This window comes from Sapajus apella, unplaced genomic scaffold, assembly GCF_009761245.1.
Source record: "Sapajus apella isolate SASKATOON/1434 unplaced genomic scaffold, GSC_monkey_1.0 scaffold25, whole genome shotgun sequence".
NCBI classification, from domain to species: domain Eukaryota; kingdom Metazoa; phylum Chordata; class Mammalia; order Primates; family Cebidae; genus Sapajus; species Sapajus apella.
Genome location: NW_022436965.1, coordinates 7,642,804 through 7,664,531, shown reverse-complemented (window position 1 = coordinate 7,664,531; position 21,728 = coordinate 7,642,804). Strand labels below are relative to the sequence as shown.

General features: G+C 40.3%; 1 protein-coding gene and 1 long non-coding RNA gene across 2 annotated transcripts in view; both read left to right on the top strand.

The window, feature by feature from the left end:
- Positions 1–7,111, top strand: part of LAMC1 (laminin subunit gamma 1) — a 123,992-nt gene extending 116,881 nt beyond the window's left edge. Inside the window, exons 27-28 of the mRNA XM_032291190.1 lie at positions 1,965–2,064; positions 4,082–7,111. Of these exons, the coding sequence (XP_032147081.1) occupies positions 1,965–2,064; positions 4,082–4,338 (357 nt within the window). The 3' untranslated portion in view covers positions 4,339–7,111. The remainder of the gene's footprint in view (positions 1–1,964; positions 2,065–4,081) is intronic.
- Positions 7,112–7,687: 576 nt separating this feature from the next.
- Positions 7,688–21,728, top strand: part of LOC116560019 — a 34,304-nt gene continuing 20,263 nt past the window's right edge. The window contains exon 1 of the long non-coding RNA XR_004272742.1: positions 7,688–8,478. This is a non-coding gene — a long non-coding RNA (uncharacterized LOC116560019). The remainder of the gene's footprint in view (positions 8,479–21,728) is intronic.

The window sequence follows — 21,728 nt, the reverse complement described above, 5'->3', positions numbered from 1 at the left end:
GTCACAGTAGGAATATTCTTTTTCCAGTTGGGTGTAGCAGTCACGGTAATAACATACATGAGCTTGTTTACTTGCTCACTTTCAGTGGCAAGGAAGAGGCCTTCTTTCACTGCTGCCAAAAAACGGAGTCCCTCACTGTGGGTCATTTTCACCTTGGGATGGAAAAAAGAAATACAAGGCCTGCTAATCTCTAGGGAAGTGATAAAGCAAACTGTCCCTGTGCAAACACCTGATTTTATTATGCTTTTTGCAGGAGTGCACAGTGCGGAATGGGGGGTGGTGTTGGTTTGGATTATCCTGATTGTCTGTGTCATGGTGTGGCTCAAGTACAAATTCCCATAAAGATGGCTGGGTGCAGTGGCTCACGCCTGTAATCCCAGCATTTTGGGAGGCCAAGGTGGGTGGATCGCCTGTGGTCAGGAGTTCAAGACCACCCTGGCCAACACAATGAAACCGTGTCTCTACTAAAAGTACAAAACTTAGCTGGGCGTGGTGGTGGGCGCCTGTAATCCCAGCTACTTGGGAGGCTGAGGCAGGAGAATTGCTTGAACTCAGGAGGTGGAGGTTGTAATGAGCCAAGGTTGCACCACTGAACTCCAGCCTGGGCCACAGAGGGAGACCTCATCTCAAAAAAAAAAAAAAAAAAAAAATCCCATAAAGTAAAAAATTAGGTATTTCTCACATATATTGGGCATATTTGGATTTCATTTTTAATATGGTTGTAGAAACATTAGATTTAGAGCACATTGAAAAAGAAAACATTCTATTATTTAGTAGCTTCAAAAAGGGTATAGGTTTAGTTCAAAGGGTGATAGAAGATCCGTCTTTCATTCTTTTTGGTACATAACTTCTAAGGAAACAAACTACCCTCACATGCAGTGTCTCATTTGCATTTCTGTCAATTCTGAAAGACCAGCATTTGGTCAGTGTTATTGGAATCTGTAACGTATTTTTTAACCAGAAGAATGAATGTTTATAGCTTCATTCTTTTGGAAGAGGAGGCTGAGACCACGGGCTAAATGCAGGGACACTGCTGTTGGCCGGCCCTGGCAGGGTCCTTTCTCCCTCCTGTTCCACTCGCAGACAAGCTTGTGGATGCTCAATAAGGACAGCTGCCATTTGGACAGAGATTAATCATTTATTTGTGAAGGTTTTTTTTTTTTTTGCTTTGCTTTCTTGTTCTTTTTAAAATCTTCACATTGTTTTGATCCCAAAATGTTTGCATTGTCCTGACCAAAACTAGGAAAAACAATTATGCGGTTAGAGACTCAAAGCCACTCACTTAAATCTCAACTAGATTTATTTGTGAGAACATCTGTTTTCTGATATTTAGACACTTCCTCTTCCATTGCTGTTTCCTATGACTCATGCACAGTTATTTGTTCAGGTTTCATGGAATTTCCCAAGTGTATTTACCTTTGTTTGGTTTTTAAAATGTAAATTATATTGCCCTAATAAATGAGTATGTGTGTCAGGGAGATTGTGACTGGGTCATTGCATGTGGAACGGGAGTTTACAGAAGAGCTTTATTAACCACAAAATTTTTCTAGGAATAGGACATTTCTAATAAGTTCCTAAGAGTGTCTGGAAGGACATGTTTTGGTTCTGAAACATAATTTCTATAATCATCCTTAAAAAATAACTTGTTTCTGCTTAATGGGTTTTACTATGAATATACCTCCATATATTATTGAGTGAGAATGTGAGAAAAAGAGATAATATTAACTTTTCAGATAGAAATATAGTGAGTTAGTATAGATGTAGCAGAAATAACAACACCCTCAATATGAAGATACGCAACAGCCCCACCAAACAAAAACAAACAGCAGTGAGAGATTTTAATTTCCTAAGTTAGAAAAGGGGAAAAAAAGTCTGGAAATTAGATTTGTTGGGTCATGGGAAAAGAGATTTAAAGAAGATGAAAACATACAGTCAGGACTGTTTGCCTCGTTTTTCCCCTACAGGCCTCGCAGGCTGCTCAAGAAGCTGAGATCAACGCCAGAAAAGCCAAAAACTCTGTTACTAGCCTCCTCAACATGATTAATGACCTCTTGGAGCAGCTGGGTATGTAGCTATAGAGTCATTTTTGTCAGTCTCTGAATCTTTTGTGCTGTTCTTGGGATATGATATAGTACAGTTGACTCAGAAGTAGATGATATAGGTTTACATGAATCCATTTTAAGTCATTCATTAAATTATTAATATTTCCTTTTGCTCTTGCTTGTTTTGAAAGCCTTATAAAATAAATGCTTGTCTTGCATGGTAGGGCCTTTAAGAGCAACTTACTTCTTTACCATACTGATTATTCATCAGCTTTAGAGTGTGACCTGAATCATGACTTCAGGCTATGTTAATGTGACAAGTACTTACTAGGTGCCTTCTGTGGACATTACGCTAAATAGAACACTGGCCTGAGGAGTTTCTTTTTAAGTTTTGAAGATATATTGCCAGCTAGGGTCGCATTTATGGTCCAGGATCATTGTACAACTACACAGTGATTTTTCTTAACTCATGTTGCTGGCAGCGTGCTTTAAGGGATTTAAAGTTAAGAATTTCAATAGTAGATTAAAAGAACACTTAGGCTGGGTGTGGTGGCTCACACTGGTAATCCCAATACTTTAAGAAGCCATGGAAAGAAGATAGCTTGAGGTCAGGAGTTTGAGACCAGCCTAGGCAACATAGCAAGATCTAACCTCCTCTCTTCAAAATATTTTAAAAATTAGCTGGGTGTGGTGCTACACGCCAGTAGTCGTAGGTACTCGGGAGACTGAAGCAGATGCGTCACTTGAGTTTGAGGTGACAGTGAGCTGTTATCACGCCACTGCACTCCACCCTGGACAACAGAGCGAAACCCTGTCTCAATTAAAAGAAAAAGAACACTTAAAACTGGTCATGACTTTACTGCCTGGAATTCTCTTCATTTGCTAAGTAAGGACAGTCTGATGAGGGGAAAGTTTTCATGCCACAAGAGAGAAAACCCTTGATTTTCCAAGGAAATCTGTGCATGCGGAAACATTTTAATCCAGTTTGATAGGGTGAGAGGGAGCAGGCTTCATTTTAGGACAGATGCATTTTTGTCACCAGACTCCATTACAAAGTGTCAATGCTCTAGCCAAGACTCTTTGTAGCAAGGCATTATATTTTAATTTGCTGGCCTTTAAAGACTGGTGCATTTTGTTCTGGTGGGGGCATTTTTTATCGGTCTCAACTGTCAAGAATAATAAGTTATGTGCCAACAGATGGATATAAATGAAAGTAAGCTACAAGAGAAAGCTTTTTGTGGAATAGCTAGGCTTTTAACATTAGTCTGACTTGGGTTAGTGTCTCTGCTTTGTTGTTTATTGGGTGTGCAAACTTGGGCAAATTATTTAACATCTGTGAATCGCTGATGTAAAATGGTCTTGTGAGACTTTAATCAAGTCAAGTATGCATGAAGTGCTGTCCATTGTGTCTGCTTTTGTTTGTTATGGAAACATTTCATTTCTTTCAAAAGAATCTCTTTTTCTTGCTAAGCTTAAAGTGAAGACCTGTTGAAATTATTTCAGCATTTTACCCTTGGCCATTTTTCATAGGAAGGCTTCTCATAGTGTCTAACTCCTGAAAGCAGAAAGTGACCTTCAAAACTAACCCATCTTCTCTGGAATATCTCTGAGAGCTGAGGGATTAGGGTTCTTAGAGATTTGTATATCTTTGATGGCACTAAAATGACACATAGATTGCACATATACCTGGAAAAGATATTAAATGTTATAACCCTCAAAACCACAAGTGAAGCTTAAGGTCTAGAACATAGTAGCTGTGCATTTAGGAAACATTCTGCAAGAACCGTTGTCTCAGAAAAAAAAATCCAACTTGATATTAATTATATGCTCAGACCCATCCCTGCTGGATTATGTCAGCATTTATACTTGGTTTGCATTGTTTATACCCTTGTGTGACATCAGCAATCTGCAAGTCACATTTGCAGGGCTGCCGGTGCAGAGTGGCAGCTGCTGGGCCTAGAGGCTAGTGGAGGTACATGTGAAGAGATCATTCTTACTGAATGTGTCTGTTCTCTTCTGTGTACTTTCTGACCCTCCAGGGCAGCTGGACACAGTAGACCTGAATAAGCTAAATGAGATTGAAGGCACCCTGAACAAAGCCAAAGATGAAATGAAGGTCAGCGATCTTGATAGGAAAGTGTCTGACCTGGAGAATGAAGCCAAGAAGCAGGAAGCTGCCATCATGGACTATAACCGCGATATTGAGGAGATTATGAAGGACATTCGCAATCTGGAAGACATCAGGAAGACCTTACCATCTGGCTGCTTCAACACCCCATCCATTGAAAAGCCCTAGCGTCTCTAGGGCTGGAAGGCAGCATCCCTCTGACGGGGGCAGTTGTGAGGCCACAGAGTGCCTTGACACAAAGATTACATTTTTCAGACCCCTACTCCTCTGCTGCCCTCCACTACTGTCCTTTTGAACCAGGAAAAGTCACAAAGTTGAAAGAGAAGCAAATTAAACATCCTGAATCGGGAACAAAGGGTTTTATCTAATAAAGTCTCTCTTCTACTCACGTTGCTACCTTACCCACACTTTCCCTTCTGATTTGCATGAGGACGTGGCATCCTACGTTACTGTACGGTGGCATAAGCACATCATGTGAGTCCATGTATGCCAGGGCAGAGCAAGTAGCCCTCCCCTGTCTCATCGATACCAGGAGAACCTCCTGTCTCAGTACTCTTGTTTCTATGAAGGAAAAGTTTGGCTACTAATAGTAGCATTGTGATGGCCAGTATATCCAGTCCATGGATAAAGAAAATGCATCTGCATCTCCTGCCCCTCTTCTTCTAAGCAAAAGGAAATAAACATCCTGTGCCAAAGGTATTGGTCATTTAGAATGTCAGTAGCCATCCATCAGTGCTTTTAGCTATTTTGAGTATAGGACACTGAGCCATCCATGGGTCAGGATGCAATTATTTATAAAAGTCTGCAAGTGAAAATGGCTGAAGAAGATTTTTCTAGTATATTACTAATTGACTAGGAAGATAAACTTTTTTCAGATCTTTTGGGCAGCTGATAATTTAAATCTGGATGGGCAGCTTGCACTCACCAACAGACCAATAGACATCTTTTGATAAATGGAACTTAGAAGAAATAGGGATATGATAACCACTAAAGTTTTATTTTCAAAATCAAATTACAGCTTTTTTATGAGGTTAGTCTTGGAATTAGTGTTAAGTATTTGGCAGAGAACAGTTAATCCCTAAGGTCTTGACAAAACAAAAGAAAAACAAGCCTCCTTACCCTAGTCTTTTCTAGCAAAGGGATAAAACTTAAATGGCAGCTTGTACTGTCAGAATTCCATGTAGCCATTTGTTCTTCTGTTGGAGAGAGATGAGACATTTGACCCTTAGCTCCAGTTTTCTTCTGATGTTTCCATCTTCCTGAATCCCTCAAAAAACATTGTTTGCCAAATCCTGGTGGCAAATACTTGCCCTCAGTATTTCACACAGCTGCCAACGCTATCGAGTTCCTGCACTTTGTGATTTAAATCCACTCTAAACCTTCCCTCTAAGTGTAGAGGGAAGACCCTTACGTGGAGTTTCCTAGTGGGCTTCTCGACTTTTGATCCTCAGCTCTGTGGTTTTATTTTAAGACCACAGTGTGACAGTTCCCTGCCACACACACCCTTCCTCCTGCCAACCCACCTTTGGGATTCATATATAGCCTTTAACACTATGCAACTTTGTACTTTGCGTAGCAGGGGCGGGGTGGGGGGAAAGAAACTATTATCTGACACACTGGTGCTATTAATTATTTCAAATTTATATTTTTGTGTGAATGTTTTTTGTTTTATCATGATTATAGAATAAGGAATTTATGTAAATATACTTGGTCCTATTTCTAGAATGGCACTGTCTGTTCACTTCACTCAATTTTTCCTCTTCACTGGCACAATGTATCTGAATACCTCCTTCCCTTCCATCTAGAATTCTTTGGATTGTACTTGTTCCCCACTTTGCTCTCTGCCTTGTGTTTGCAGTATCTCCATTCTCTAAAATTAAGATAATTGCTTTACTCCACGCCCAGCCACTGTAAAGAGGGTAACTTGGGTCCTCTTCCATTGTAGTCCTGATGATCCTAACCTGCAGCATGATGGTTTTACAACGTGCCAGAGCAGGGACACCAGGTTGACAAGCTATGGTAAGATTAGAAAAGTTTGCTGAAGAGGATCTTTGACACCATAGTGGGACTAGCCAGGAATGAGGGAGAAATGTCCTTTCTGGCAATTGCTGGAGCTGGATGGTTCAATTGTATAAGGGAGTGTATTTTGACTGAGCACTTTCAGGGCATCAGGAACAGTGCTACTGATGGGTAGACTGGGAGAGGTGGTATAACTTAGTTCTTGATGATCCCACTTCCTGTTTCCATCTGCTTGGGATATACCAGAGTTTACCACAAGTGTTTTGACATGCATACTCCAGAGCTTTCACTCTGCTGCTTCTCCCAGGCCTCTTCTACTGTGGTAGGAGATGTGGCGCCCTCTTGCCAAGTTTTCACATCGTTTCGTGGCTAGCTCCTTTCGCTGAGTGGCTATATCCTAACATATGCATTTGGTCAAGGTTGCAGAAAAAGACTGAAGATTGACTGCCAAGCGAGTTTGGAGAAGTTCACTCCAGCAAGTCTCAGGCAACAATGGGGTGGTTTGGTTTGGTTTCCTTTTTAACTTTTTTTTATTTGCTTTTCTCCTCCACCTGTGTGGTGTATTTTTTTAAACAGAATTTTATTTTTAAAATAAAAGGTTCATTACAAGATGATACCTTAAATACACTCCTGCAATACAGCCATTATTTTATTGTCTAGCTCCAGTTATCTGTATTTTATGTAACGTCATTGACAGGATGGCTGCTGCAGAATGCTGGGTGACACAGGGATTATTATACTGCTATTTTTCCCTTTGAATTCCAACTGTGGACCTTTTATATGTGCCTTCACTTTAGCTGTTTGCCTTAATCTCTACAGCCTTGCTCTCCAGGGTGGTTAATAAAATGCAACACTTGGCATTTTTTATGTTTTAAGAAAACAGTATTTTATTTATAATAAAATCTGAATATTTGTAACCCTTAATATTTGGTGTGGCCTGAGTGTGATACTGGGGATGTAAGATGTTTTAAAAGGTATAATGAATGAAAAGCCATACATAATGTCTTCTTTGGGTACTTATTTTCTCAAGAACAATTCAGTATACATACAGTAGATATATATACTTGCCTACTTTTTTGCCTATTTGCCTCTCTCAAATTAGCATACTTAGTGTAGTCTGGAAGTTGGTGAACTTTTCCAGTAAAGAGCTAGATAGTAAATGTTTTAGGTTTTGCAGGCCGTATGCCTATGGGCTGTAGTTACTAGAATCCTGGGGGAGCCTCACTACTCAGTAACAACTGACAGCCAGGCACAGTGCCTCACACCTGTAATCCCAGCACTTTAGGAGGCCAAGTTGGGCAGATTACTTAAGGTTAGGAATTTGAGACCAGCCTGACCAACATGGTAAAACCCTGTTTCTACTAAAAATACAAAAATTAGCTGAGCATGGTGGCACGTGCCTGTAATCCCAGTTACTTGGGAGGCTGAGGCAGAAGAATAGCTTGAACCCTCCACCAAGAGGTAGAGGTTGCAGTGAGATGAGATCATGCCACTGCACTCCAGCTGTGGCAACAGAGCAAGAGTCTGTCTCAAAAAAAAAAAAAAAAAAGCAAACTATTTTTAGATTTGTTGGACTTCCTAAATCAGCAAATGTTGTAATAAAAATTAAGTAATGTGCTGCACTAGCAGGCTGGAATCGGGTAATTTTACCCCACTCTTTCTGGAAGATGGACCCATCTGAAGTGACCTGAGACCAGGTGAGGACTTTGGGAGCTACAGAGAACAGCAGGAAGCTTTGGGCCTGCAAAGCCTTCTCTTTACTCTTTGATACTCTATTTATCGCCCTGGGTCCCCGTGGATTCCATGCCACCTTCCTAATCTTAGGAATTGTTGTAACAATGATACCTGTAAAGAAAAACCTGAACTCCTCTCATTAGACTTCCTCTGAGAAAGCTTTAGAGGGCATTAATTACTAGTACTATTATAGCTTCTTACATGCCCTGTTTTTAACTTTAATTGAGGACTGTTTCCTATCATTTGTAGGATCGAATTCAGATGCAGCTGTATCTCCTTTATTATTACTGTCAGAGTGATGAGTGAGATTTTAAAATTTTGCTCTTATTCCATCAGTCATCTTCAGGACAGCAGTTTCTCAAAAGTTGCTACTAGCAAAATCTGATTCAGAATAAACCCAGAGGTTTACTCCATAAATAAATAAACGTCCTAGCCCCTTAATACACCTGAACTCATCAGCTCCACTTCCATTAAGCTCAACATGGAATGCCGGAAGAAGACCCCAGGAACCCAGCAATGTGAGGTGGTGGGAAAGCAGGCGGATACCTTCATAAGGTAAGGAAGGACAGGCCCGAGGAAAGACCAGATCTCTCCAGGCCTGTAGATTATAGAAACAGAAACAAGGGTGTTACAAATAGCAGGTAATTTTACCTGTTTAAATGTAAACCTGCTTAGTGTAGAGTAAAAAATAAGCTTTTTAAGTTTTCTGTTCAAGGCTCCACTGGTTCTAGGGAACTATGATAACTATAGTGCTTGTATTTGTATTGAGTCTCCTAAAATGATTATATTTGTTCTACACTCGTGAATGAATTCTAAATAATAGAAATCAAACGCATACACAAGAAACAATCATTTTTCTTTAAATCCATTGAAAAGCAAAAAGCCTCTGACTAGGAATTCAAATATTAGAAACGTCAACATTTGAAAAATTACCACACCTCCATGTCCTTAACTCCTCTCTCGGCCTTGAATGTCCTTTCTTTCCTCTACCCAGTACAGGAAAGCCTAATGTCAAGGTGTCACCTCTTGTGTTGGAATTGCGCAGTCCTTGTGTCCACCACTTCCAGCTTTGCTCTGTCTTCTAGAATGGCCCGTGGACTCTATAGTTCAGGCGTCTCATCTTTCCCTCCCACTTTGTTCCCACCCCCAAAGATCAGGGTCTGTGTTATTTGTGTTATCCTCAGGGCTAGGATACATACAGTAGGTACTCAGGTTGTATGATAGTGAGAAGGTAGCCTTCTCCACCTGCACTCCCACACCTGTTACTTTTTATCTGCTGTGCCCAGAGAGGGAGTCTTATGGCAGTTTGTTAATGCACTCTCTCAGCTCCCAACAGCGTTCTGCTTTCTCAGCATCCCCACCTAAGCACAGGTTGGCCTCTTGTTTGCAGGAAGATAAGCAAAGCCACAGTCTTACATTATATGGCACAGCACACACCACATACACTGCCATGTGGTCAGCAACCAGCTAGTGCAATCTGGTCTGCAGGGCCCACTGCCCTGGCTCCCAGCCTCAGACTCACCAAAGCAGGTTTTCCACACAGCAGGTTTTCCCACACAGCTCCTGCAGCCCAGCATTAATTTCCTTGTTCTCTAATTCCTGGAAATGGTCCCAGTAAAGTTCAATCAACCAATTAATTTGGTATTTTATCCTGTTTGCATGTGTACTTTAGCAGGCCTTGTAATTAATATTGGCCATAAAGTGTATTATTTATGATTAACTCAGTATAGTTTATTTCTATAAAAAGTCAAGCATTAGGCCCTTGATCAAGAATGTGACCTTCTATTACACTGTTGTTCCCATAAGTCAGTCCAACTCAATTTAAGTGATTCTCCATGAAACATGCCTGGTTTGAGGCAACCCTTCCATCTTCGCATAATTCTTTCCACCTTGGCTACTAACAAAAGAAATCACCTGAACTTCAGACCGATGCTTTTCAGGTCCATCCCATGGTATCTGTCCTAATACAGAGATCCTTTGTCATTTCAGTAACTAAATGCAACCATCAAATTTTTTTCCATGTTAATTTTGTTTATGTTAAGAATTCCTAATGCACTTCCTTTCTGAATATTCAGTGTCTGTCTTCTAGGATATTGTATCCTAATTTTCCCTACACTTTTCTGTTGATCCCAGCCACTTTTTCCACGGACATTTCTTTCCTTCCTGACCATAGTCTCTGTATTGGGGTTAGTGCAGAGTAAGCACAAATCAGCCATGAGCAGAAGTGTCTGGGAGACGTGCTGTCCTAGGGTGGATTATAAGTTTCTGGGTTGCTGAGCCAGCATCCAAAATAAAGGCTCAGGAGGCACAGCTATGATTTCAATGATTATATGTTCAGCGTGGTCAGAGGGGTTTGTGTTACAACTTGCTGATCCTTCATGGCTCAGACAGTCTGCCCTCACAGCTGTCTCAGTTGGGCTGATACAGGAGATCAGATCTGGCCAGGGAGAGTTTTGCCTCGTAAATTTCAGATAGGCTGTTCTCTAAGTTTCTGAAGGAGTTAAGAAGGACTGGCATTATCAAGATAGCGTGTACGTTTTAAGGCACCTTCATAATTATTTTCTTTCATTTGTCCCTCCTTTGAAGAGTCTTTTTTGGCCGAGGGGGAAGTTCAAGGCATTGTTTGCTGTTCCACCACCCTTACCACTCTTAGCATATTGCCTTATTCTCTCTCATGATTTGGATCCATTTTCCTTTTATGAAGGAAATATACTTGTATTTTATTATAAGCTGCCTCAAATCTCTCTTTTGGAGAGAGCAAGGTAGATTTAAATATATTGGCAACCTTCCCAGTACTAAGGAACCACTTAATTATTGCACAGAATTATTCCGTGGAACCTGATTGTCCTCAAGCAGCCTTGGCCACACACACCATACAGCTCACACCCCTCTCTTGCTCATACACCACACAGCTCACATCCCTCTCCTGCTCACACTGCACAGCTCACACCCCTCTCCTGCTCACACACTACACAGCTCACATCCCTCTCCTGCTCACACCACACAGCTCACACCCCTCTCCTGCTCACACTGCACAGCTCACACCCCTCTCTTGCTCATACACCACACAGCTCACACCCCTCTCCTGCTCACACACTACACAGCTCACACCCCTCTCCTGCTCACACACCACACAGCTCACACCCCTCTCCTGCTCACACTGCACAGCTCACACCCCTCTCCTGCTCACACACCACACAGCTCACATCCCTCTCCTGCTCACACTGCACAGCTCACACCCCTCTCCTGCTCACACTGCACAGCTCACACCCCTCTCCCGCTCACACTGCACAGCTCACATACCTCTCCTCACACACCACACAGCTCACACCCCTCTCCTGCTCACACACCACACAGCTCACACCCCTCTCCTCACACACCACACAGCTCACACCCCTCTCCCGCTCACACCACACAGCTCACACCCCTCTCCCTCTCACACCACACAGCTCACACACCTCTCCTCACACACCACACAGCTTACACCCCTCACACCACACAGCTCACACCCCTCTCCCGCTCACACCACACAGCTCACACACCTCTCCTCACACACCACACAGCTCACACACCTCTCCTCACACACCACACAGCTCACACCCCTCTCCTCACACACCACACAGCTCACACCCCTCTCCTCCTGCCCTTGTTTCTCCCTCCCTTTCCCTTTCCCTTCTTAGGCTCAAGGATGAGGCACATAAGCCTAGTTCACCTGGATAATTTTGCTTAATGAGGGAATTCACCTAAATTTTAACGCTCTTTGGAATATTTTTATACCATTTTCATTTCCCTATTTTTTTTTTTTTGCTTTTTAATAACTTTAGTCAGTTTGTGTAATTTTCTTCTTTTATAAGTCCCATTGTCAAAGCATTTTATAAATGATGAGATTGTTTTGTATTTTTACAGAAGATTGTTTTTCTTTTCTACTTTTTAAAACTTTTATTTTGAAATAATTTTAGATTTGCAGAAGATTTACAAAGGTAGTACAGAGCATTCCCATATACCCTTCACCCAGCCTCCCCCAATACCAGCATCTTACATAACTATGGTACATTTATTAAAACTAAGAAATTAACATTGGTACAGTACTGCTAATTAAAGTACAAATTTTTGCCTACTTTTAAACATCTTTTTTTTCTAAGGCCCCACTTTTAAAGTAATACTAGGTTTTAAAACAAAATTGGAATATTTGACATTAATACCCAAGTTATGGGGCAACAGGAATTTGAAGTCCAAAATAATAGATTTTACTTTTATGTTATGCTCAAGACTTCCCAATGTATAATATATTCATAGTTAATTGCAAATAATGACATTAAACAACTTAATAAAATACCCTAAAAGTTTTAGAAAGATATTAAAGTATCCATCTGAATAAACATGGCATTCATAATATGCCAAACATTCTATATTTATTAGATATAGATTATTATTTGATATTAGATTATAATTTATTAGATATATATCCTATATTTATTAGATATAGGAAATTTACTTAGATTTGTTTTTAATTTTTTTAAGACATAATTTCAGACTTATAGAAAAATTGCAAGAGTAGTTCAAAAAATTCCCATACTTTTTTTTTTACCCAGATTCCTCCAGTGTTAATATTTTACTACAATTGCTTTGTACTTTTCTCTCTGTGGCTCTCACAAATAGGAAGGAGAGAAAACGGTTATAAGTTGCAGAAGTGGTGCCCCTTTACCCATACATAATTCAATATGTATTCCCTAAAGGACAGAGAACTTTCTTAGATAACTATAGTATAATTGTTAAAATCAAGAAATTAACATTGATACAATATTTTTAATATAATCTATAGCCATTATTCAGATTTTACTATATGTGGTAGACAGAATAATGGCCTGCCCCACAAAGGTGTTCAATTCTCAGTTCCTAGAATTTGTGAGTGCATTAGATTATTGATATAATTAAATTGTAAATCAGCTGACCTTAAAATAGATTATGTTGGACTATCTGGGTGGGCCCAATGTAATCAAAAGGCTCTTCTAATAAGAAGAGGAAGACAGAAAAGGAGATCAGAGTGATACAATTTAAGAAGGACTCCGCCCACCATTGCTGTTTGAAGGAGGAGGAAGAGGGCATGGGATGTGGGCAGCCTTTAGAAGCTGGGAAAGGAAAGGGAATGGGTCTCCCAAAGCCTCCAGAAAGAATGCAGCTCTGCTGGCACCACGATTTTAGCACAGAGACCCCCATCTGACTTTTAACCCATAGAACCATACACTAATAAATTTGTGTTCTTTTTTGTTTTTTGAGATAGAGTTTTGCTCTTGTTGCCCAGGCTGGAGTGCAATGGCGCAACCTTGGCTCACTGAAACCTCCACCTCCTGGGTTCAAGTGATTCTCCTGCCTCAGCCTCCTGAGTAGCTGGGATTACAGGCACATGCCACCATGCCTGGCTAATTTTTGTATTTTTAGCAGAGACGGAGTTTCCTCATATTGACCAGGCTAGTCTTGAACTCCTGATCTCTGGTGATCCACCCTCCTCGGCCTCCCAAAGTGCTGGGATTACAGGTGTGAGCCACCACACCCTGCCCTTTAAATTTGTGTTCCTTTAAGCCACTAAGTTTTAGGTAATTTGTTATGATTGCCATAGAAAACTAATATACAATTTGTCTCGATAATATCTTTTATAGCAAAAGAAGATCCAAGATCATATGTTGTGTTCACCTGTCTTGTCTCCTTTGTTTCTTTTAATCTGGAATAGCTCCTGGTCTTTCTTTGTATTTCATGACATTGACATTTTTTAGAATGAGGGTAGTTATTTTGAAGAATGAGCCTCAATTTGCTTTGTCTGATGTTTTCTCTTGATTAGATTCAGATGTTAAGCTTTTGGCAGGGAGATCATAGAAGTCATGCTGAATTCTTTTTAATTATACATTGAATCAGGACACACATTAGTCATTACTGGCAGTGTTAACTTTGAGATTTGATTAGGGTGGTATCTTCCAGGTCTTCATTGTAAAGTTACTCTGTTACTCTTTGTAATAAATATGTGTTTTGAGAGAAGATATTCTGAGACAAGACATAAATAGCCTGTTTTTCCCCACATTTTTGTCCACCAGTTTTAGTATTCAGTGATGATAACCGCTAAATGGAGATTTTCTAATTTCATCGTTCTTTATGGCATATATTAATTGGCATTATGCTGGAGGTAGAGCTTTCACTTCTCCCTTATTTATTTACTTCTATATTTATATTATTTTAGATTCATGGGGCCTCCTTTTATTTAATGGCATACAATATATTGTTCTTGATTTTTATTTTGATTCCTAATTGTCCCATATTTGACCAGTGGGAGTATTTTTTGATTTTGTTTTTAATTGACACATAATAATTGTACATTATTTGGGGGGTACAGAGGGAATTTTCCATACATGCAATGTATGATGATCAAATCATGGTGTTCAGCATATCCATCACCTCAAACATTCACCATTTCTCTGTAGTGAGAGCATTTAGCCTCCTCTTTTACAGTTATTTAGAAATGTAGAAGTATACACGATAATATCATTTACTAGAGTCACCCTATTGTGCTGTAGAACACCAGAATTTATTCTCATAAGTTCTGTAATTTTGTACTCTTGACCAATCTCTCCTCATCTGCCTCTCTTCTCTCGTCTCCCCAGATTCTGGTAACCACTCTTCTACTCTATACTTCCATGAGATTAGCTTTTTTAGATTCCACAAATGGGTGAATCATGCTGTATTTGTCTTTCTTTGCCTGGCTTATTTTGCTTAACACAGTGCCCTCTAGCTTCAGCCACATTGCCAAAAATAACAAGATTTCATTATTTTGATGGCCGAGTAGTGTTCCATTGTGTATATACTATACACCACATTTTCTTTATCCTTTCATTCATTGCTGGATACTTTGGATGATTCCCTGTCTTAGCTATTGTGAATAGTGCTGCAATAAACATAGGAGTACAGATTTCTCTTTGACACATTGATTTTATTTTGAGGAGTGACATTGCTGGATTATCTGGTGGTTCTATTTTTAGCTTTTGAGGAACCTCCATGCTGTTTTCCTTAATGATTGAACCAATTTACATTCCTGCCAGCAGTATGTAAGGATTCCCTTTTCTCCACATCAGCACCATCATTTGTTATGTTTTTGCCCTTTTAATAATTGCCATTCTAATTGGGGTGAAGCAATATCTCACTGTGGTTTTGGCTTGCATTTCTGTGATAATTAGTGATTAGTACATGTTTTATGTACTTGTTGGTCATTTGAATGTCTTCTTTTAGAAATGTCTATTCGAGTCCTTTGCCATTTTAAATTGGATTACAGTTGATCCTTGAACAACATAGGTTTGCATTGGTAACACTGGAAAATATTTTGGAGATGTGTGGCAATTTGAAAAAGCTCACAGATTAACTACATAACCTAGAAATATTTTTAAAATAAGAAAAAGTTATGTCATGAATGCATAAGAAGTATGTAGACACTAATCTATTTTAACTTTTACTATCATAAGATGTATACAAATCTATTATAAAAAGTTAAGGCCAGGTGTGGTGGCTCACACTGTAATCCCAGCACTTTGGAGACTGAAGCGGGCAGACCACCTGAGGTCAGGAGTTCGAGACCAGCCTGGCCAAAATGCTGAAACCCTGTCTCTACTAAAAATACAAACAAAATTAGCCAGGCATGGTGGTGCGTTCCTGTAATCCTAGCTGCTCGGGAGGCTGAGGCAGGAGAATCACTTGAACCCAGAGGTTCCAGTGAGCCAAATTCTGCCACTGCACTCCAGCCTGGGCAACAAGAGCGAAAACTCCATCTCAAAGAAAAGAAAAAGTTAAAATTTATTACAGTTTACACACACAAACACATTCTGTATGTGGTGCTGTTTACTGTCAAGAGAAATGTAAACAAAGATAAAGATGCAGTATTAAATCATAACTGTATAAAATGTACTGTAGTATATACTGTACTACTGTAATAATCTATTGTCACCCCTGTTGCTCTTGCTGTGAGCTCAAGTGTTGTGAGTGTCTGCCTAAAACACCCTATGACACTAATCATCTCCACATGAGCTGTTCATCTCTTCAGTAAATTGTGTATCACAGAAAAAATTGGTTGTTGCAGTTCCCACATATTTGCCATCATGTTTAGTGCAATACCATAAACCTTGAATAACATCATGGGACCCATTTAAACTGCCACTAGTGACACTGGAAGTGCTCCCAAGAAGCAAGTAAAAGTCATGATTGCTTGACATGTACTGTAGATTGACGTCTGCCATTTCAGACAAACAATTCATCTTATAAACAGATTATGTAAATTTATGGTATTGATAAATACAGTGCAGTATTGTAAATGTGCTTTTTCCTTAATGTAATATGCTTTTTCCTTAGGATTTTGTTTAATTTTTTTTTTTTTTTTTTTTTTTTTTGAGACAAAGTCTCACTGTGTTGCCCAGGCTAGAATGCAGTGGCACGATCTTGGCTCACTGCAACCTTCGCCTCCCAGGTTCAAGTGATTCTCCTGACTCAGCCTCCTGAGTAGCTGGGATTACAAACACATACCACCACGCCTGGCTAATTTTTGTATTTTTAGTAGAGACAGGGTTTCACTGTGTTGGTCAGGCTGGTCTCGAACTCCTGACCTTGTGATTTGCCTGCCTCAGCCTCCCAAAGTGTTGGGATTACATGTGTGAGTCACCACGCCCAGCCTTGGATTTTCTTAATAATGTTTTATTTTCTCTAGCATACTCTGTTGTAATTATAGAGTATATGTAACATAGAAAATGTGTTGATTCACTGTTTATCATTCAGAATTTCAGTCAATAGTAGGCTATTAGTAGTTAAGTTTGAAGGGAGTCAAAAGTTACATGCAAATTTTTGACCACATAGGGGTCAGCATCCCTAACTCCTGCATTGTTTAAGGGTCAACTGTATTTGCTTTTCTGGTGTCGAGTTGTTTGAGTTTCTTGTAATTTCTAGATATTAACTCCTTGTCAGATGCATATTTTTCAAAGTTTTCCTGCCATTCAGTAGGTTGTCTCTTCACTCTGCTAATTATTTCCTTTGAGTGGGAGTATCTTTAGGTTGGCTCCTGTGATCCCCTGATACGTTGTGCTACTTTTGGTGCATCAAGACATTTCAGGCTAATCTTGTACCTTCCCTGCCTTTGTCCTGGGATCAGCTATTTCTACCAGAAGCAAAATTAGTGTCTTTAATTCTCAAAACACCATTTACCAAGAGCAACAAAAATAACAAAAATAAGTTGTTCAAATGGATGTAAAACTCTCAAAAATGATGCCGAAATTTTAAGCAAATAGCTCATTAGACTAATTGGCTTCAGAGGACATGGCTTTTTCCCTCCCCATAGACGACTGCTTTTTAGAAAATGCATTATCAACAAATACTTTTGGAACACCCATGTCTTTTGTAGCCTACCCTACTGGTACCTATGGGTTTTATACTGTGACAAAGGCAATTTTTTCTATTTTGAGAAACTTAAAAAGGGAAAGCAGCAAAAAATAAAACATGAAAAAATCAAACATGAAGTAATCACCCCCTTATCCACAGGGAATATGTTCCAAGACCCACAGTGGATGCTGAAACCACAGATAGTACCAAATCCTATAATATGCTATATTAGCAATCTGCTAACTGAGATGGCTACCATGTGACTAAGGGGCAGGTAGCATATATGATATGGGTATACTGGACAAGGGGATGATGCATGTACTGGGTAGGACAAAGAATGGCACAAGATTTTATCACACAACTTAAAATGAATTATTGAAGGCCTGGCACAGTGGCTCACACCTGTAATCCCAGCACTTTGGGAAGCCGAGGTGGGCAGATCACTGAGGTCAGGAGTTCAAGACCAGCCTGACCAAAATGGTGAAACCCCATCTCTACTAAAAATACAAAATTAGCTGGGTGTGATGGCACTATCCTGTAATCCCAGCTACTTGGGGAGCTGAGGCAGGAGAATTGCTTGAATCCAGGAGGCAGAGGTTGCAGTGAGCCAAGATTGTGCCATTGCACTCCAGCCTGGGAAACAAAAGCGAAACTTCCATCTAAAAAAAAAAAAAAAAATTATTTACTTCTGGAATTTTCCATGTAATATTTTTGGAGCATGATTGCCTGCAGGTTAACTGAAACCACAGAAAGCAAAACCATGGATAAGTGGGGACTACTGTACACACAAAAATTGAGGAAAATGTATTTTCATAAAATAGAAATACATGATCATGTTAATTAAAAATGCATAGGGAAATATATCTATGTCTAATCAATATATAATGAATGCTCAGGACTGTTCATTATGAGAAGTCTTTGAAGCACAAATTATATTCGTATGAAAGGTATATTTTTAGCTGTGTTAGAGAGAGTGTAATCTAGAAAATGAGCTTGGGGACATTGCTCTAGATATGAAAATGCATGAACAGAGATTCAGTGACATGCCACTGAGAAGCTGAGCTTTTCTGGTTTTCCTCTCATCTGTTCCTCTCTGTGTATTGAAGAAGTCCTGGAGACCCAGCCCTGTGGTCTCTGTTCCCAGAGAGAACCCTTATGCTCCCTGTGCTCATTTTCTATGTTCTAGTTTCTGGCTGATCATTGTTGGCCACTCTAATAATGTGATGTTGTCCTCGTAAAACCAATGATGGCTCAGTGTGGTGGCTCACACCTGTAATCCCAGCACTTTGGGAGGCCAAGGCGGATGAGACCAGCCTGGCTAACATGGTGAGAACCCATCTCTACTAAAAATACAAAGAATTAGCTGGGCATGGTGGCAGGCACCTGTAGTTCCAGCTACTTGGGAGGTCGAGGCAGGAGAATCACTTGAACCTGGGAGGCAGAGGTTGCAGTGAGCCAAGATGGCACCATGCACTCCAGCCTGGGCTACAGAGTGAGACTCAGTCTCAAAAAAAAAGAAAAGAGAGAAGAATCAAATAGATGCAATAAAAAACGATAAAGGGGATATCACCACTGATTCCACAGAAATACAAACTACCATCAGAGATTACTGCAAACAACTCTATGCACATAAACCAGTAAATCTGGAAGAAACGGAGAAATTCCTGGACACTTGCACCCTCCAAAGCCTAAACCAGGAAGAAGTTGAAACCCTGAATAGACCAATAACAAGGGCTGAAGTTGAGGCAGCCATTAATAGCCCACCAACCAAAAAAAGTCCAGGTCCAGATGGGTTCACAGCCAAATTCCACCAGACGTACAGAGCAGCTGGTACTACTCCTGCTGAAACTCTTCCAAACAATCCAAAAAGAGGGAATCCTTCCCAAATTGTTCTATGAGACCAACATCTTCCTGATACCAAAACCCGGCAGAAACTCAGCAAAAAAGGAAAACTTCAGGCCAATATCCGTGATGAACATAGATGCAAAAATCTTCAATAAAATAATGGCAAACCAATTACAACAGCACATCGAAAAGCTTATCCATCACAATCCAGTAGGCTTCATCCTGGGGATGCAAGGCTGGTTGAACATACACAAGTCTATAAATGTAATCCACCACATAAACAGAACCAAAGACAAAAACCACATGATTGTCTCAATAGATGCAGAGGAGGCCTTTGACAAAATTCAACAGCACTTTATACTAAAAACTCTCAATAAACTAGGTGTCAGAACATATCTCAGAATAATAAAAGTTATTTATGAAAAACCCACAGCCAATATCATACTGAATGGGCAAAAACTGGAAGCATTCCCTTTGCAATCTGGCACTAGACAAGGATGCCCTCTCTCACCACTCCTATTCAATATAATATTGGAAGTTCTAGCCAGAGCAATCAGGCAAGAAAAAGAAATAAAGTGTATTCAATTAGGAAAGGAGAAGTCAAATTGTCTCTATTTGCAGACAACATGATTGTATATTTAGAAGACCCCATCATCTCAGCCCAAAATCCCCTGAAACTGATAAGCAACTTCAGCAAAGTCTCAGGATACAAAATAAATGTGCAGAAATCACCAGCATTCCTATACACCAATAACAGACTAACAGGGAGCCAAATCAAGAGCAAACTCCCATTCACAATTGCTACAAAGAGAATAAAATACCTAGGAATACAACTAACAAAGAATGTAAAGGACTTCTTCAAGGAGAACTACAAACCACTGCTCAAAGAAATAAGAGAGGACACAAACAGATGGAAAAACATCCCATGCTCATGGTTAAGAAGAATCAATATCATGAAAATGGCCATGCTACCCAAAGTAATTTATAGATTCAATGCTGTCCCCATCAAACTACAAATGACCCTCTTCATGGAACTGGAAAAAAACACCTTAAACTTCATATGGAACCAAAAGACAGCCCACATAGCCAAGACAGTCCTAAGCAAAAAGAACAAAGCTGGAGGCATCACACTATCTCACTTCAAACTACACCTAGTGCTCAACTTACAACCATGATTGGGACCAGCAGACCGGTCGTAACACGATTTGGTCGTAAGTTGAGTAGGCTATATGTACAGTTGAAATGGTGCATGCGGAGATGGTAGTGCTGCCGGAAACTGGTCCGCACTGTCGTACGCCCAGCTGGGCAACGTTTGCGCTGCCAGACGCGGAGCAGTCATGGCTAGCGATGGTGGTCGTAAAGTCGAATGGTCGTAAGTCGCATAGGTCTTAAGTTGATCAATACCCGTATACTACAAGGCTACAGTTATCAAAACAGCATGGTACTAGTACCAAAACAGAGATGTAGACCAATGGAACAGAACAGAGGCCTCGGAGGCAATGCCACACATCTACCACCATCAGATCTTTGAGAGACCTGACAAAAACAAGCAATGGGGAAAGGATTCCCTGTTTAATGAAACTGGCTAGTCATGTACAGAAAGCAGAAACTGGACCCCTTCCCGACACCTTACACTAAAATTAACTCCAGATGGATTAAAAACTTAAATGTAAGACCTAACACCATAAAAAACCCTAGAAGAAAACCTAGGCAAAACCATTCAGGACATAGGCATAGGCAAGGACTTCATGACTAAAACACCAAAATCATTGGCAACAAAAGCTAAAATAGACAAATGGGATCTAATTAAACTCCAGAGTTTCTGTACAGCAAAATAAACAATCATCAGAGTGAACTGGCAACCAACAGAATGGGAAAAAACTTTTTTGCAATCTACCCATCTGACAAAGGGCTCAAATCCAGAATCTACAAAGAACTAAAAGAGATTTACAAGAAGAAAAAACAAACAAACCCATTCAAAAGTGGGCAAAGGACATGAACAGACACTTTTCAAAAGAAGACATATATGAGGCCAACAAACATATGAAAATGCTCATCATCACTGTTCATTAGAGAAATGCAAATCAAAACCACATTGAGATACCATCTCATACCAGTTAGAATGGCGATCATTAAAAAATATGGAGACGACAGATGCTGGAGAAGATATGGAGAAATAGGAACATTTTTATACTGTTGGTGGGAGTGTAAACTAGTTCAACCATTGTGGAAGACAGTGTGGTGATTCCTCAAGGACCTAGAAATAGAAATTCCAGGCCAGGCGCAGTGGCTCAAGCCTGTAATCCCAGCACTTTGGGAGGCCGAGGCGGGTGGATCACGAGGTCAAGAGATCGAGACCATCCTGGTCAACATGGTGAAACCCCTTCTCTACTAAAAATACAAAAAATTAGCTGGGCATGGTGGTGCGTGCCTGTAATCCCAGCGACTCAGGAGGCTGAGGCAGGAGAATTGCCTGAACTCAGGAGGCGGAGGTTGCGGTGAGCCGAGATCGCCCCATTGCACTCCAGCCTGGGTAACATGAGTGAAACTCCGTCTCAAAA